Below are 15,608 nucleotides of genomic sequence, written 5' to 3' on the forward strand. Positions count from 1 at the left end.
GTACCTGAATATGAGAGCCCAGGGATGATAAATCCAAATACTGGTGGCAAATCAAATGTATTAAATAATATTTAAATATTTGATTTTAGAATAATTTTATAAGTATACTCCCAAATTTAGTCTCATAATTTTAGCTATTTATTTTGGCTGACAGACCTTTTTAACGGTAGACATTCTGACTTCGGTACAAGTCATCAAACCCTAGTGTTCTGAATACATGCATTCATTCATTCATGTTCTACCGCTTGGTCCCTGAACGGGGTCACGGGGGGGCGTTCTGAATACATAATGACTCGAAATGTTAATAAATAAATACTTCAAGATTACGGTATAAACCAAGAAGCAAACTGCTGGTAGCAATGTAACAGATCGTTCAATTGTTTACTCTTCGATGTTGCTGCGGAAGAAATGTGCTCTGGAGGTGTGCCTGTTCCCTAACACGGCGTTTGTCGGAAGGACTCTTCGTATAAGTCAAGGGAAGCCCAACCCCGCCCGACAACGGGCAAATTGTTAATGAAAACACACCTCCCCATGCCATAATATTAGAGACCGTCGTAATAGTATGTAAAGGCCAGATTTTAATAGCACAATAGACTGCATTCACCAGAGTAACTTAAGAAGGAACTACGCAGCCAACCTATAGTTGTTTTAGTTGATAAATCTCAGATTTGTAGGCTATTTGTTTTTGCCACCATCCCCAGATAGCTGAGTTACACGAAGACAGTTCCTGTGACGTTGATGACGCGTCACGCACATTGGCGCGGAAGTTTGTTTTGTAAAATCTGTCTGTGGTCGTTGTCTGTAGGTTTTTCTCTGTTAAAAGTATGTTTCACGTTTATCATTCTAAATTATTTTGGCAGCTATCAGCATAATCTCGATATAAATGTACATACTTAAAGTATGGCATGTTTGTGTTACAATTATTGTGCTAATGGACTCGGTTATAGTTGCTTTCTGTAACGTTAGCGTATGACGGTAACTTGTAACATCAGATTAGCTTGTTTGTTGCTGTGGATGCTAGAATGGGTTATTCATTAAAATGTGTTTTTGCCTTCATATGTTAATGTTATAAGATGATGCGCAAAAAGCGACGCACCTCGGTGGATAACGTTACAAGAGGATCAGCAACCACTAGTAAGTTTTACAAAGCAGTCCATAACAGTGTGCCAGCAAACGGTGTCCCTGTGAAGTTAGATAGCTTGCCCACCGAGATATGCAAATATCTAGAGTTCGATCGTACTATAACAGACCTGTGTTATTCACACTTAGAGCAAGATAAAGTAGAGTCAGCAGTACAGGAATATGACAACGTGACAGGTCATATCTTACTAATACGAATACAGCAACATCCTGTGTAAACATTTAAACTGAGGACACCCTATTCTTTTTCATTAACCACTGGCATCCTAAAGATTTCCAGCTGTATTCAAGAAATCCTAGTTGTTTTTCAACAGATACTGTTTTAATACACTTTTTTTTTTTTTTAAATCTAGAGGCAATGAAGAGTCGCAGCTCTGGTCCCCAGCCTAAAGAAGGAGTTGCAGAAGCAACAAATCAAAGTGTATTCACTCTATTTCTGAGAGAAGCAGGTGTTACTCTGAAACAAGTTGGCTCATCCAATGAGATTGGTAAACATACTCATTTCAAGTTATGCAACATACAAGGCTAGTACATAAAATCAGTTTTCCACTTCAGCTTTATTTGATCTTCATTTGTTTTTCTCTTCAGCTGTTGATCAAGTAGTTTTCCAAAAAAGGATACAGAAGCTATTACAGAAGAGTCCCAGGTACCCTGGAGTAAGTATATCCACCATAGACACCAATACATCAAGGCATATAGCACAAGACAGTTGTTTCATTGACATTTCCTTGTTAAGATTGTACAGGAATTCATCACTGGACTGGAGGCTCATATTGAGGACCCTGTGACATTTAGGAACTGCCTCCTTCCATGTGTTCCACAGATGTCTGATGGAGACTCCAGGTAACAGTTATGTAAAAACACTCAGTGTTATGGAGGCTACTTCCTGTAGCTCTTTATTTTATACTTCCTAAACTAAGCTTCTGTCAAGGTTTGTATGGTACACGACACAGACATGTTTTCCTCTGTGTTGCAGTTCTGTCAGCTCATTCCAGGAAAGTCTGCTGCGTATGCTGCTGGGGATCGAGATGCTGCAGGTAAGATTCTTTTCCTCATAGACTCTGCCAAAGACAGCTGCATCACTTTTACACAAAGGAGGTCAATCAGAAAATATAGCCTACAGAGTGTTTATTTATGTGTGTTGTGCTAAATGTTCATGTTTTCCCTATCATGCAGACTTGTATCATTAACACCTTGCTTGAGAAACTTCCTGAATTTATGTTGGATGGGTCAGTATTTCATATGTTTTCACTTTTCAGCATTTGCACAATCCCCACCCCCACCCCCATTGTCTTATTTCTGTAAACGTCATTTTGTTCTGTCCCTCCTCACAGTACTGGAGAGGGAGGACTCAGTATTCCACGCATTATAATTAACCAGCTCAAATGGCTCGACAGAATTGTGGACAGCAAGGTAGTCATTTTTATGATGATAGGTTTTATTATGGCTTCACTTAACACATCCAGTTTTAAAGGTGGTTTTGTTTTTTGCTGATCTGTTTCATTAGGGCTGTAATCATGTATTTCTGTGCTTGTTTAGCTTTGGTTATCTTTATACCCTGGATCTGTATTTGCAGGAGCTGGCAGCTAAGCTCATGGAGCTGGTGTCAGTGGCTCCCTTGGAGGTTCAGCGTGACATCATCACCAGTCTGCCAGAGATACTGGAAGACTCCCAGCACAGTGACATAGCCAGCCAGCTCAAGTATGTATAATCACTGCCACAGATCTGATTCTTGTTCTAGGTTTGTGGATTCAGCTGCCAATTATAATTTTACCACTGCTCTCATCACTGTTCATTGTAGCTCTTTACTTAAGGAGAACACTCAGTTGACTGTCCCCATTCTGGATGCCCTTTCCAGTCTGAACCTTAGCTCCTCATTACTGACTGAGGTAGTACATATATCCACACTCTATTATACTGACTTTTGGTGAATTAATAAAGGACTAGTGGGTGTTATTATATTGATACATGTTGTTGTATGTTATCTCAGATTCGGGGAGCAGTTATGGCCACGTTGGCTGCTGTACAATTGGAGGACCTACCTGTGGTCGTCAAGTTCATCCTCCACTCTGTCTCAGCCTCTGATGCATATGAGGTTATCTAGATCTCAGATTCATATTCACAGCATTTTACTTCTAAAACTATAATATAGAAATGTTACTTAGCCTGAGTGACAATGGCATTTCTTGATGCCATCATTTCGCATTGTTAGAAGAGTCTTTGAGGATTCCGGGAATTTGCGTATTGTACCTTTATTTGAAAATCAAGACATATGGCATGTGCTTTTCTGTGTGTAGGTGGTGTGTAATCTTCGTAAGAAGCTGGAGCTGGAGCAGTGCGTTCTTCCTCCAGTGCTGCAGGCCTCTCAGAGCCGCATGAAGAGCAAAGGGGCAGCAGTGTAAGACAATGCAAATTCTAGTTCAGTCACAACTCGGCATCAGTACCTGTAGTCAGGAGCCTATATTGAAGTAGACCAGTAGGTTCTTGATATTGTACTCCTGACAGTTTAATAAATCTGTTTTTGGAGCAGGTCGGCTTCCACACCAGCAGCTGGCAGCAGCCAGGACAGCATTGCGTTGATATTGGATGCCATCAAGTCAGCAGTGCGGTTTCAGAAAACAATTTCTGAGGCTTGGCTGAAGGTGGGAAGATATTTTAAGGCCTCTCGCTCATGAATTTTTTTTAATTTTAATTGGTAATTTAAGTTTCACTTTGTTTTTCATTAGGCAATAGAGTCTGTGGATGAAGCAGATGACCATAAGGTGAATGTCATTTCAGTTTTTCTATGCATTATGTCTCTGTGTGAACGTGACTGCATCATTCTCTACTGTACCATTTCAGGTAATAGATCTACTGGTGCTGTTCATCCTTCACTCTACCAATGCTAACCAGTGCCGACGGGGAGCAGAGAGGCTGCTGAAAGTCAAAGTGAGGACTGGACTGATCCAGGAGGCTCTGCTACAGAGGACCTTCAGGGATTATTCTCAGGTGGTTCAGGCTGCAGGCATACAAGCTCAAAATTATTTACTTTTGTGTATGTGTTAATTCATTAATATTGGATGAATGTGTTGAATTTCCTACTAATGATATTGTAGGTAATGCGAGGGTATTTCCCCTCCATCCTGGCTCTGGCTCAGTGCTTGTTGCGCTCCCCTGACCCCTGTGTGGTGCCTTTTGGTGGACACATGTACAGACAGACATTCAGTGCTTTTGATTCTTACTGCCAACAGGTGGGTTTGGAATTGATTTTGAGCATGTGCATAAGCATACTAATGTATTATTTTATGGAAATGCATCTGGGTCATTTCTGTCCTGTATGATATTTCACAGGAGGTGGTGGGCTCTTTAGTGACCCATGTGTGCAGTGGGTTGGGTGGGGAGGTGGACATGGCTCTGGTGCTGCTCTGTGGCCTGGTCACAGAAAAACCATCTGAAATGGCCATGTATACTGTTTTTGTCAAGGTAAGAAGGCAATCTAATTACACACTATCGAAGCTGCTACCTAGAAATGCTTAGAAACCAGCTGCAGCTTGTAGCTAGCAGGCACTCTCTCATGATTCTCATAGTGAGGTTCAGTATCTTACCCTTGTGCTTGGTTTAGTTTTTAACTGAGCGTTGTGCTTGACACAGGGAATCTTGGACTACATGGACAACCTCACTCCCCAGCAGATCCGCCAACTCTTCCAGCTCCTGAGCAGGTTGGCCTTTGGACAGCAGCAGCAGGGGTCTCACATCCAGGTGCAGAGTCACACACAACAGAGCCCAGTCTTTTATTTCTGCATGTTTTCTGTTTTTTTTTTTTTGACATCTTTCCTCCACTGGCAAACCCCTCATTTTTACCCTGCAGGATGACATGCACATTGTGATCCGCAAACAGCTCTCCAGCACTGTGCCCAAGTACAAGCGTATTGGCATAATTGGTGCCGTCCAGATCATAGGCAGCATGGGCGCCTTGAGGTGAGGGCTGTTTTTCATTAACACGTAGAGAAGCAGCAGTTTTCATGCTCAGTCTGTCACTTTATTCTTCTCTCTGTGTCTTGATCACTTTCTCTGCCCCCATACAGGCCTAAAGTGAATGATTCAACGAATGGCTCATTACCCCAGGAGATGTTCAGACAGGTACATACTGTAGAGTATTAGACATTAAAACAATCATTTTAAACTGTCATAAAACTGATTTTGATTTCAGTTTTTCCATTTGTACTGTGAAAAACACCTAAAGTCCTGTGACTAAAATTCACATGTACCATTTATTTGGTTTTATCCATCTATCCATTTTCCTCCGCTTATCCGGAACCGGGTCACAGGGGCAGCAGTCTAGGAGGTGCTGATTCTCATCCCAGCCGCTTCACACTCGGCTGCAAACTGCCCCAGTGCATGCTGGAGGTCCTGGTTTGTTGCCAACAGGACAACGTCATCTGCAAAAAGCAGAGACGAGATCCTGTGGTCCCCAAACCGGACTCCCTCCGGCCCCTGGCTGCACCTAGAAATTCTGTCCATAAAAGTAATGAACAGAACCGGTGACAAAGGGCAGCCCTGCCGGAGTCCAACATGCAACAGAAACAAGTCTGACTTACTGTCGGCAATGCGAACCAAGCTCCTGCTCCGGTCGTACAGGGAGACAGCCCTTAGCAAAGAGCCCCGGACCCCGTACTCCCGGAGCACCCCCCACAGGGCGCCGTGAGGCCCTGTGTGGACTGGTTTGGCAAACTCCCATGACTTCTAGAAATGAGCAAATGAATCAAAGCCCATCTCAAAAACCAACCTGAAATTGAGCACAGGTATGAAGGTCTTTCCTGGATGTCCATTTGAAGAGGGTTGTCCTCTTTTTGTACACCAAGCTGGTGGTCATTGTCAGAGCCTCGTTGGGCTGCATGAGATCTGCACACAACTTGGCTGTTGCTCCAGCTTCAAGAACTGCAGGAATGGCCACCATGTACTGCCTACAGACACACATTTACGCAGTTTAACCCACTGGATCTACCCGGAAGAAAACCTCCAATACACGGTTTCATCAGTTACATATGACTGCAAGACCTTGAGCCAGTTCGGAACGCAGTATAAAACCTACTCCACATCCATACCGGCAAGAAGTTACGGCATCTTAAGAAAAACAGGTCGCTTTGTTATTTTGACTTCTGCCGAGTCTGTCCAGCTTCCTCCCCCGCCATCGGATCCAACTCACCACCAGGTGGTGATCAGTTGACAGCTTCGCCCCACCCCTCACCTGAGTGTCCAAGACATATGGCCGGAGGTCAGATGAAACAACCACAAAGTCGATCAATGACCTCCGACCTAGGGTGTTCTGGTGCCACGTGCACTGGTGCTTGAACATGGTGTTCGTTATGGACAAACTGTGACTAGCACAGAAGTCCAGTAACAGAACACCGCTCGGGTTCAGATCGGGGGGGCCGTTCCTCCCAATCACGCCCCTCCAAGTATCACTGCCGTTGCCCACGTGAACGTTGAAGTCCCCCAGTAGAACAACGAAGTCCCCAGTCGGAGCATTTTCCAGCAAACTTATTTGGTTTTATAAGTTGATATAACGGTTTGTCGGCGTTTTTATAATTTTGCTGTTTTGTTAACTTTTTTGTTGCTCCATTTGAACAGAGCACACTTTGCAGGATTATGGTCTCTTAATACCTTCATGTGCATGTGTTTGGCTTGTTGCAGGTGACCGCCCTGCTGGAGCTGGTGAAGTCGAGCAGTGAAAATTCACCTGAGGCTACAGCTCTATACTATGACGAACTGGCCAGCCTGATCCTGACCTCTACCCTGGACCCACAGGTGCAGGTGTGTCTTACACAGACATTTTCCACACTTATCATAATAGCTCAGTTTTTTTTAACCTCTTCATGTGTGACTGTCAAATAACCTTGTTAATTGAATTTACACTGAATTACTGACTTCCAGTCAGATTTATAAAATACAGCTACTACACAGTTAAGCATTTTGGTAATGTGACCCTCTTCCCGCCAACAGGAAATGATTGGAAAGACTGTTCTAGATGATTTTCAGGACGACTTTGTTGTTGATATGGGGCCAGAAATAACAGGGTTAGTGATGGAACAGCAGCATTAGAAAGTATTATCCCTAATTATATACTCTTATAACTTGTGTCATTATTCCTTCCCACCTGTGTGCCTCAGTTCCTTCCCCTTTCCGGCCTGTGTGATGTACAACTTGGATGAGGAGGAGAGTCAGGGAAGCATTGCCGTCAACCTGCTGCCTCTGCTGGCCAAAGACATCCAGAACAAAGCAGAGCAGCACAGTCAAACCAAGAAGGCACACAAGTCAGTCCTGACACTCCCACCACCTCTGTCCAGTCCTCATGAGTGACAACAAAATATTAAATCCATGTTTTCATTTGCAATAGTCAGATTTTCAGTTTATTGTCTAACATCTAGCCCTAAACCCAATCACTGAGATTTTAGATTTGTTTACTGCTCTATTTTGTGCAGGCGAGTGTCTCCTCTCTGTCTGTCTCCATTTTTTCGCCTCCTGAGAATGTGTGAGGAGAAGCAACATCAAGGTGACCTAGAGGAGATTGATGCCCTGCTGGGTGAGTAAGGCAACTCGAATTACAACTCTCCCACAGAAACTAGTTTGTTGTCATGTCCATGGCTGTAAAATCATTATTGTCTGTTCTGCACCACAGGCTGCCCTCTGATCCTAATAGACATGGACATAGTAGAGAAAACAGAGAGCCTGTCAAAACCTGAGAGGGAGTTCCTCTGTACGTTGCTCTTTCACACCATCAACTGGTTCAGAGAGGTAACTGCATATTATTGTCAAAGGGTTTGACTGATTCGAAGGAAAATTTTCTCCAAAGTAGTAGATATGTGACCAGAGCTGCGTTGTCCCTGTGTTTTTTGTTCCTGTAGGTCATAAATGCATTTTGTAAGCAAACAGAAATTGAGATGAAGATGAAAGTGATCACTCGTCTGCAGAACATCACCTACCTTCAGACGCTGCTGGAGAAGGCTTTGGCTGGTAAGTTTTTGACCTATCAGTGCTTTGAGGTTTCACAGTCTTAGGCAATGTGGTGTCATTTCTACTAAAGAGCTTCTTTGCCTTGTGTTTCAGCAACACCCGGCTATGTTCCGCCTCTTGCTAACTTCGATGGCAATGGCACAGATGGAGTTGTACTTGGTTCCATTGCTCCGGTGAATAAGGCAAAGAAAGGTAACCAGCCCCACAGAGAATATGTTCCTCTCTTTTGTGTTGATTAAACTAAATGCTCTAAATAAAGAATCAGTACACGTGTAACTGTCCAACTTGCATACGGTGTGTTATTCAAATGGCACAGGGAAGAAAAGGAAGGCTCTTGGAAAGAATTCCTCAGAAAGCAGCTCTCAGCTTGAGGAGGTGACTGAAGCAGATGAAACTCAGCAGGTAAACCTTAACCCCCTCACATTAATTCATTTTTAATGTAACTGAGCAAAAGAAAAGGGTGATTCTGCATGCACCATAGGAGCAGTCAGAGAAGGAGAAGGTAAAGGAGATACAGCAAGGTGTCAGCCTGGTGTCCTACAGACAGTTTTTTAGGGAGCTGGACATGGAGGTGCTTAATGTGCTGCAGTGTGGCTTACTGTCTCGCTCACTGCTGGACACCGAACTCCACACTAAGGTAAGAGAAGGAGTAAGAACTCTTGTTCTTATAAAAGTAAGTAGGCCTTTAACCAATTTTTAAATTTATAATATTGTAGTAAAGGTTAGGTCAGCACACCGGAAGTTACATATTGTACCTCCTCTGATGTTCTCACATGATTGAGGGGAGAGAAGAGGCTCTGCTTGGTCCTGCTGAGCTGGTTTTCCTGTTGGAGGATATGCTTCGCAAGCTGGACTTCAGTCTTACAGCTGCCCCTGCCAAGAAAGCCCCTTTTCTTAAGGTACTTTTAAAACTTAATGACAAACCAATTGAGCATACTAGTGATAAACACAGATCAGAACATTGAAGATAACAGTGCAGGTCTTATGGAATGTGCACAAAACATTTGGGTTTCAGTGGTATAAGATTCTCACGGGTTTAAAGTATTCCACAATTGCTGTACTGTTATTATCAGCTGCAGTGACCTTCAAACCAAAATCTATCCTATATTGTTACACTATTATGTTTTTACATTAATAGCCTATCACTCATGCATTGATGTAAAAACAAGATTTGGTATACCACTGCAACCCTACATGCAAGTGAAGTTAAACTCAAATAAGACATTAAAAATCCCTGAGTGTCAGTGGCATTTAGTTACAACAATTTATAGTACGTGCTGGTAGAACGTAGCCCTTTATGAGCCAAAACTACCTGGATTATTTTCTTGTGCAGGGAAGGATTAATAAAAGTGTGGGCTTCTCACACCTACAACAAAGGAGCTCCATAGATGTCGCTTCCTGCTGTGTCCAGCTGCTGCCTGCCCTGTGCTCACACCTGGAAAATTGCCACAACAATTTTCAGGTATGAAGTCATGCATTCAGGGGTTATGAGAGAAAGAAGCATCTCATCAAGCTCACAATAAAAATTCTCCATATGCTTTTTTGTATTTGTGCGTTTTTATAGACACTGCTCTCTGAGAATAATGGTGTTGTGGATGGACCTGCCACAGACCTGCAGGCGCACCTATTGATGTCATCAACCTACCAGCTGCTTCTGCAGGTCCTGAACACCACCTTCAGTTGGTGAGGAGGACCAGTTGACTTTCATGTCATACATTACATTTTTTACTCTTCTGTTATTTTGTTGTCACTGCCTCTTAGTGAGTTTGGACCCTGATCTGTCTGTGTGTATTTGTCAGGTCTGGATTCAGTCAGCCAGGTCATCGGAGCTTACTGAAGAAAGGTCTGGGAGTTTTGGCAGGACGACTTAAAGAAGGAGGTGCTGAGTTGACCCTGGAGCAGCTTGTAAAGTGAGTAATAAAGATGGCTACAAAGAACTAATAGATTGTATCATCCTAGTTTTATACAGCAAACAGCGAATATCAGAATTGTTCATTAATACTCAGTTAAATGTGTGTCTTTACATGGTAATTGAATAAAATATATATTTGCGCTCTTTTTTGTTTTATTTAGACACAGCTTTGAGTACCTCCTGAACTTCCGCAGCACAGTGCCAAGTCTCAGTACAGCGCTGTCTCTCTCCCAGCTTGTGTCCACTGTGTCGGAGAGAGGAGGGAATCCCACTGCTTACAGAGAGCAGACCGGTGAGTCCAGCATGTTGCGTCATTTAAATTCACTTACCTGCCATCCAGTAGACTGTATATGTCAATGGCAGATTTTATTTCTTCCTAGCTTCTCTAGCAAAACATTTCCTGAGCCAAAACTGGGTGACAGCCAGCGGAGAGAAGGAGCGAGGGAACAAATTCAATGAAGCACTTCACACTCTCCTAAGGTGTGTCTGATTGTCATAAATGGCCAAAAAAGTTGTATGCAGAATTGATGGAAAGCAATAAAGTTGCTCATATTACAGCCTGACGGATACACTGGTTATGGATTTTAGCTTATTATGCATATATAGATATATACACAGTGTGAGAGTGTAAGAAGAAGTTGCAGTTGAAATTCCAGAGGTATTTTTATGGTAATTTATAAATCATGTTGCCATTACAGAGGTTTACAGCTATAGAGTGATGACAAATTAGTTTTCTCATCTCTAAAGTGTTCAGAAAAAAAGATCAGCTGATATATTTTTAGCAATTTTATTTTTGACAAATATAAACTATAAATTCCTGGTATTGTTTGGGTGTTTGCATGAGTCCTTCATAGTAATATTAAAATGATTCTTTAAATTAATGATTCATATTTATTAGTAGAAACAGGTGCTCAGCAGCACCATCTCTATAAAAACTTCAACAAGCTATTTACAGTTTCATATGTGTTTTGTGTATGTAATGTTATTTTCACTGCTTATGGAAAATATGCCTGGCTTGTTACTAAATGTTTATATACCCAGCAGTGCAGCACAAGCAAACAGCCATCAGCTCCAGGATGGTGCGCTGTCCATCCACGTGCAACACACACAGCTCATTGATTTTGTAGTAACTATAAATGAATGAAGCAGTCATTGTGTTCAGCAGTCCTCGCAGGTGCACAACACAGTGACTAAACTACAAAGGAAAATTGTATTTTTAACTATGGCATTTTTGCCTTTTCCCATCTCACTGCAGCATTTACCTGGAGCATGTTGATGATATTCTGAAGGCAGTGGAGGAAATAGCTGGAGAAGGAATCCCTGAGCTGCTCAACGCATCAAAGGATGAAAGTTCAGCGTCATGGCCCACGCTCAACAGGTAGCTTCTTGTCTTCATCAGTCCTTTTCACCCAGCTAATTGTAATTACAATAATCCGACCATAACCACAGCAGAGAGGATCTGCAGTCATATTGGGATTATTCTGTTGGACATATACAGTGTATATATATATATAAAAATGTTTTCTCAACAGTATATTCTCTTTGTGACTTACATGTAGAGTGATTATATTTGTTTTGGAAGGAAACTTTTGCCTATATTTCATTATAGTCCAGAGCCAGAGAGATTTCCATGCATATACCCTGTGAAGAAGCTCAGTGTGGTCAGATCCACAGAACACTTCTGTACTCTACTAAAAAGTGGACATGACTGCAATCACACCAGTAGCCATTTTTAAATGCCAGTTTGTTTATAATTTTAGCTGACTGAGTTGTGTGAATGTATAACAAATAGTCCGGTTTTTCACTAACTCATTTTTTTTTTTTCCAAATGATCTGCATGAGTTACTCCATGTATCCCATGTCTGTGCAGGCTCAGAGTGAGAAGCTGCTGACGTGGAACCTGGCTGTCAGAGACTTTCACATCCTGGTCAACCTAGTCAAGGTACATCATCTGTTAGTGTTCACATAAATGTATATTGACATGACACTGACTTCAGTAGCCTGTTTCCTGCATTCAGTCAGGTGATCCATGATATGTCATTACTTTTGGGTAATTTATACTCATTCAGTCTCATCACTTTCATTTGCTCATTTATTCAATCTATTTTACAGGTGTTTGATTCTAGGCCAGTGCTTAATGTGTGCCTTAAGGTTAGTTGGGTCTGCATGTGGAAAATGATTTCACATTCAGTTGTAGCTGCTGCAATTTTGTATTAACCAGCTATAATGTTGTTGTTGGTAGTATGGCCGTCTGTTCTTGGAGTCTTTCCTGAAGCTGGGGATGCCACTGCTGGACTACAGTTTTAAAAGGCACAAGGTACACATCAAATGTTCTCAACTACAGCCATTAAATGTCATTGCGTGAGTATGGGATGTGACTACTTCTAGAACTGAGTCACAACTACAGTACACTTTATGGGATATGACCTGTTCCTAATTTAATATAAGCAAAAGCCAATTAACTAACTACTCATAACATCTGCAGTTCATTTCCTAGTTCATGCATCACTTTTATAAAGTATATACAGTACACCAAGTGTGTTTTCTGCAGCTGCTTCCCTACATCACTCAAAGATGGGCTGGCACTAAAGCATGGCTATGCACAGAAATAGATTCTGTGTTGTTGTGTAAAAGTGTACAAAACAAAGTGCTGCCAGTGCAATGACTGATGTGGTGTCTTTAAGGAGGATGTCCAGAGCCTACTGAAGACCTTCCAGCTCAGCACCAGGCAGCTCCATCACCTGTGTGGACATTCTAAGGTAGCTCCATACTGTACCACAGTATCTAGCTCCTTCCTTTCTAATGTTTTTAGTTATCTCTCTGCATGCACTGCTGACCATTCTAGCATTCACAGCATCTAAAACATTCCTGTTACCTTGGAGAGAGTGTATCTGGACAGTACATACAGTACGTTAATCCTCAGGGCACTGAACCTTGTCATACTGTGCTGGTTCTCAGATTCACCAGGATACAAGCCTGACCAACCACGTCCCGGCCATAAAGAAGAGCCTTGAGCTGTTTGTGTACAGAGTGAAGGCCATGCTGACGCTCAACAACTGTCAGGAGGCATTTTGGATGGGTAACCTGAAGAATCGCAACCTGAAGGTATGATATTATTGGACTTTTATTAATGTGCCTCTTTGCATTTTGAGTAAAGGATGGAGAGGGATGATATACTGTATCCTGCAGGGTGAAGAGATTCTGTCTCAGAAGGCGCAAGAAAGTGATGATGATGATGATGATGATGAGGAAGAGGAGGAGCGACAGTCACCACAACAGTCAGAGGATGAGGTACTTGCCATTTCCACAATTTTCTAAGAGGTATTATATTGAAATCTTATGCTGTAACCAGTGTAGGTCATCTCTCACCAAATGTGTCTCAAACATGTGACATTTTGCTTTTATCACATTTATCATTAATATTGGTTTAGCTATTGATACATAAAATAAATGTTTGATTCTGTAACTCTAATGTGGCCTAGAGTCAGCACTGACTTAACCAAGAGTTAGCTGACAAAACTACACAAGGGTCAAAAACTAAAAGGTGCACTGTACTGTAAGGGATAGGAGTTTTGATAAGTCATTTCAGCTAAACATTAGCGTGGTCTGTGTCAACTTTCAAAGCAACAAGCAGGAGATTGAGGTGCATGTAACAAAATCAAGGCATGCACCTTGTAGACACAGGAGCAAACTGAATAAACATTTTGAATAAGCACAACAAAAGCAAGGTAAGCAGGTTCATAACTTCATGTTTGTATGTTCTTTCCTCCAGGCCCAGGAGAGTGACTCTGACCAAAGTAAGCAGATGAACAGAGAGGAAGATATAGATAAAGACGGCATTATAGATGACTCTGAGTAACTACCAGAATGAGAAACTGTTGGCTTTGATTTAGAAGTTTTGAATGTTTCGGATTTTGTTGTTTTTACCACTACTCAGTCAACAATGTGGAGATATATAATCAGGTGTTTCCACAGTCAGTATCGTTCTGAAAAAGAGTATGTTTTATTGTATTTTTTATTTAACTAGGTTAAATCTCTTTGAGGTTAGTAGCAAAGGGAGATCTGGCCTAGATGCCTGATAAAGCATTTTTCAGGTTTCAGATGGGACAATACAACTGTCATGGGAATTATAATAGGAGATTTCATTAAATGATATTTACTTGGACAATAAAAACAGAAAATAATAAAGAATTTTGGTATTTTTTTGGCAACAAAAAGAGAAAATTTAAAAACTAATTTACAAATGAGATATTAATCCTATGATAAAGTACCACTGGATTTTGTCAAGGAAACCCATGGTGATGATAATATAATGTCCATAATATAGTGGGGGAAGGAGTAGTCAGATTGTTTAGTATAGGCTGATTTTATTTAGAATAAACATACAACTTTGCCTCCCAAATCTATTTTCATAATGTGTTGAAGCTCTCTACACACCAGTAGTCCCACTGCTGAGATCTTTGCAGGACTTTTTTATCCAACCAAACAGGCCTATTCAGGTTTACTATCATGACAAAAACCATCACGTCAAACACCACTGGTCAAGATGGAAACACCTAATGTTGCAACTGCAAATCCATTTTTCATGAAAAAGAATGACTGAAACAAATAACTGACTAGAGTCTGACAGAGCAGTGAACAGCAGCCTGTTTGTGATCAGACAATGTGGACACTGTCTCTTCCCAGCAGCCGACCGCTTTAGATTATCTGGGGATCTAAAGGAATATCCATTCTTTTTCTTTCTTCAATAAATGTACATTTGAAGTCTTTCCCCACTACCCTGATTCGTAAGCATCACAGCTCTCTATATAAATGTTTAACATTAGAAAATATCCTAAGGCTGTGTTCACATCATATCACACCTCACCTTTTTTTTTTCACAAAAAGAATTGATATCAATGGCTTTTTTTTTTTTTAAATTGTTAAAAGTTTTTTCATAAACCTTTGGAGGGATAATATAGTTGGATAGAATAAAACCCATAATCCGATTAATTTTGACTTTGTTACAAAAACTACATGTACATTTAAGTATCTGAGGTGGGTTTCATAATGCAATTTACTGTCAACCCTTTTCTGTGAAACTGAAAAAACTCTGAATTTAATGGTCACTTTAAAGCTCAAAGAGTGGCGTTAAGACTGATGAATCCTGGGGATACCATCAGAAGCTCTGCACACTGGTAGCCCCATGGTTTTTTTAAAAACATAGGTAAAATGAACATACTGCATCAGTCTATGATGCTATATGGAAATACAAGCATACATTGTGGCTGAAAATCAATCTTAGACAAAAGCAGCAAGAACCTGATGTTGAAGATTATATTGAGTAACAAGGTCTTTCTACTTAAAGCCAGGAGTTTTCTAACAGACATGCACTACCAGATTTTTTGAAGGAGCTTGGGAACTTCGTATACAGGTCAAGGTTACATTTAAGTTAGTGCAGCTTGAGTTATACAGTATATTGAATATTATGTTTGTTTATATAAAAGCAAAATTAACCAGCTGGATTTTTGAAGGGACTTTGGTCACTTATCAGAAAAAGACACGAGCTTATAAAGTGAAACAG

The 15,608-nt window shown here is 41.3% G+C and overlaps 1 protein-coding gene across 1 annotated transcript; it reads left to right on the top strand.

Moving 5' to 3' along the window:
* The first annotated feature begins 533 nt into the window (after window positions 1-533).
* Window positions 534-14,233, top strand: fancd2 (FA complementation group D2). The gene is made up of 44 exons (XM_020607747.1): window positions 534-822; window positions 1,074-1,134; window positions 1,494-1,628; window positions 1,729-1,796; window positions 1,877-1,983; window positions 2,117-2,177; window positions 2,317-2,369; window positions 2,475-2,553; window positions 2,717-2,841; window positions 2,942-3,029; window positions 3,131-3,235; window positions 3,438-3,538; window positions 3,671-3,782; window positions 3,867-3,902; window positions 3,982-4,128; window positions 4,236-4,370; window positions 4,471-4,602; window positions 4,771-4,878; window positions 4,988-5,097; window positions 5,205-5,259; window positions 6,814-6,933; window positions 7,123-7,196; window positions 7,290-7,433; window positions 7,602-7,702; window positions 7,799-7,914; window positions 8,025-8,133; window positions 8,227-8,325; window positions 8,450-8,535; window positions 8,615-8,770; window positions 8,916-9,032; window positions 9,467-9,595; window positions 9,698-9,816; window positions 9,933-10,043; window positions 10,207-10,337; window positions 10,426-10,525; window positions 11,301-11,423; window positions 11,655-11,706; window positions 11,916-11,987; window positions 12,158-12,196; window positions 12,288-12,362; window positions 12,730-12,804; window positions 13,004-13,150; window positions 13,235-13,336; window positions 13,818-14,233. The coding sequence occupies exons 1-44, from the start codon at window positions 739-741 to the stop codon at window positions 13,902-13,904; spliced, it is 4,386 nt and encodes a 1,461-aa protein (XP_020463403.1). The 5' UTR covers window positions 534-738; the 3' UTR covers window positions 13,905-14,233.
* Window positions 14,234-15,608: the final 1,375 nt, after the last annotated feature.

Source organism: Monopterus albus, unplaced genomic scaffold (genome assembly GCF_001952655.1).
Source record: "Monopterus albus unplaced genomic scaffold, M_albus_1.0 scaffold89.1, whole genome shotgun sequence".
Taxonomy (NCBI): domain Eukaryota; kingdom Metazoa; phylum Chordata; class Actinopteri; order Synbranchiformes; family Synbranchidae; genus Monopterus; species Monopterus albus.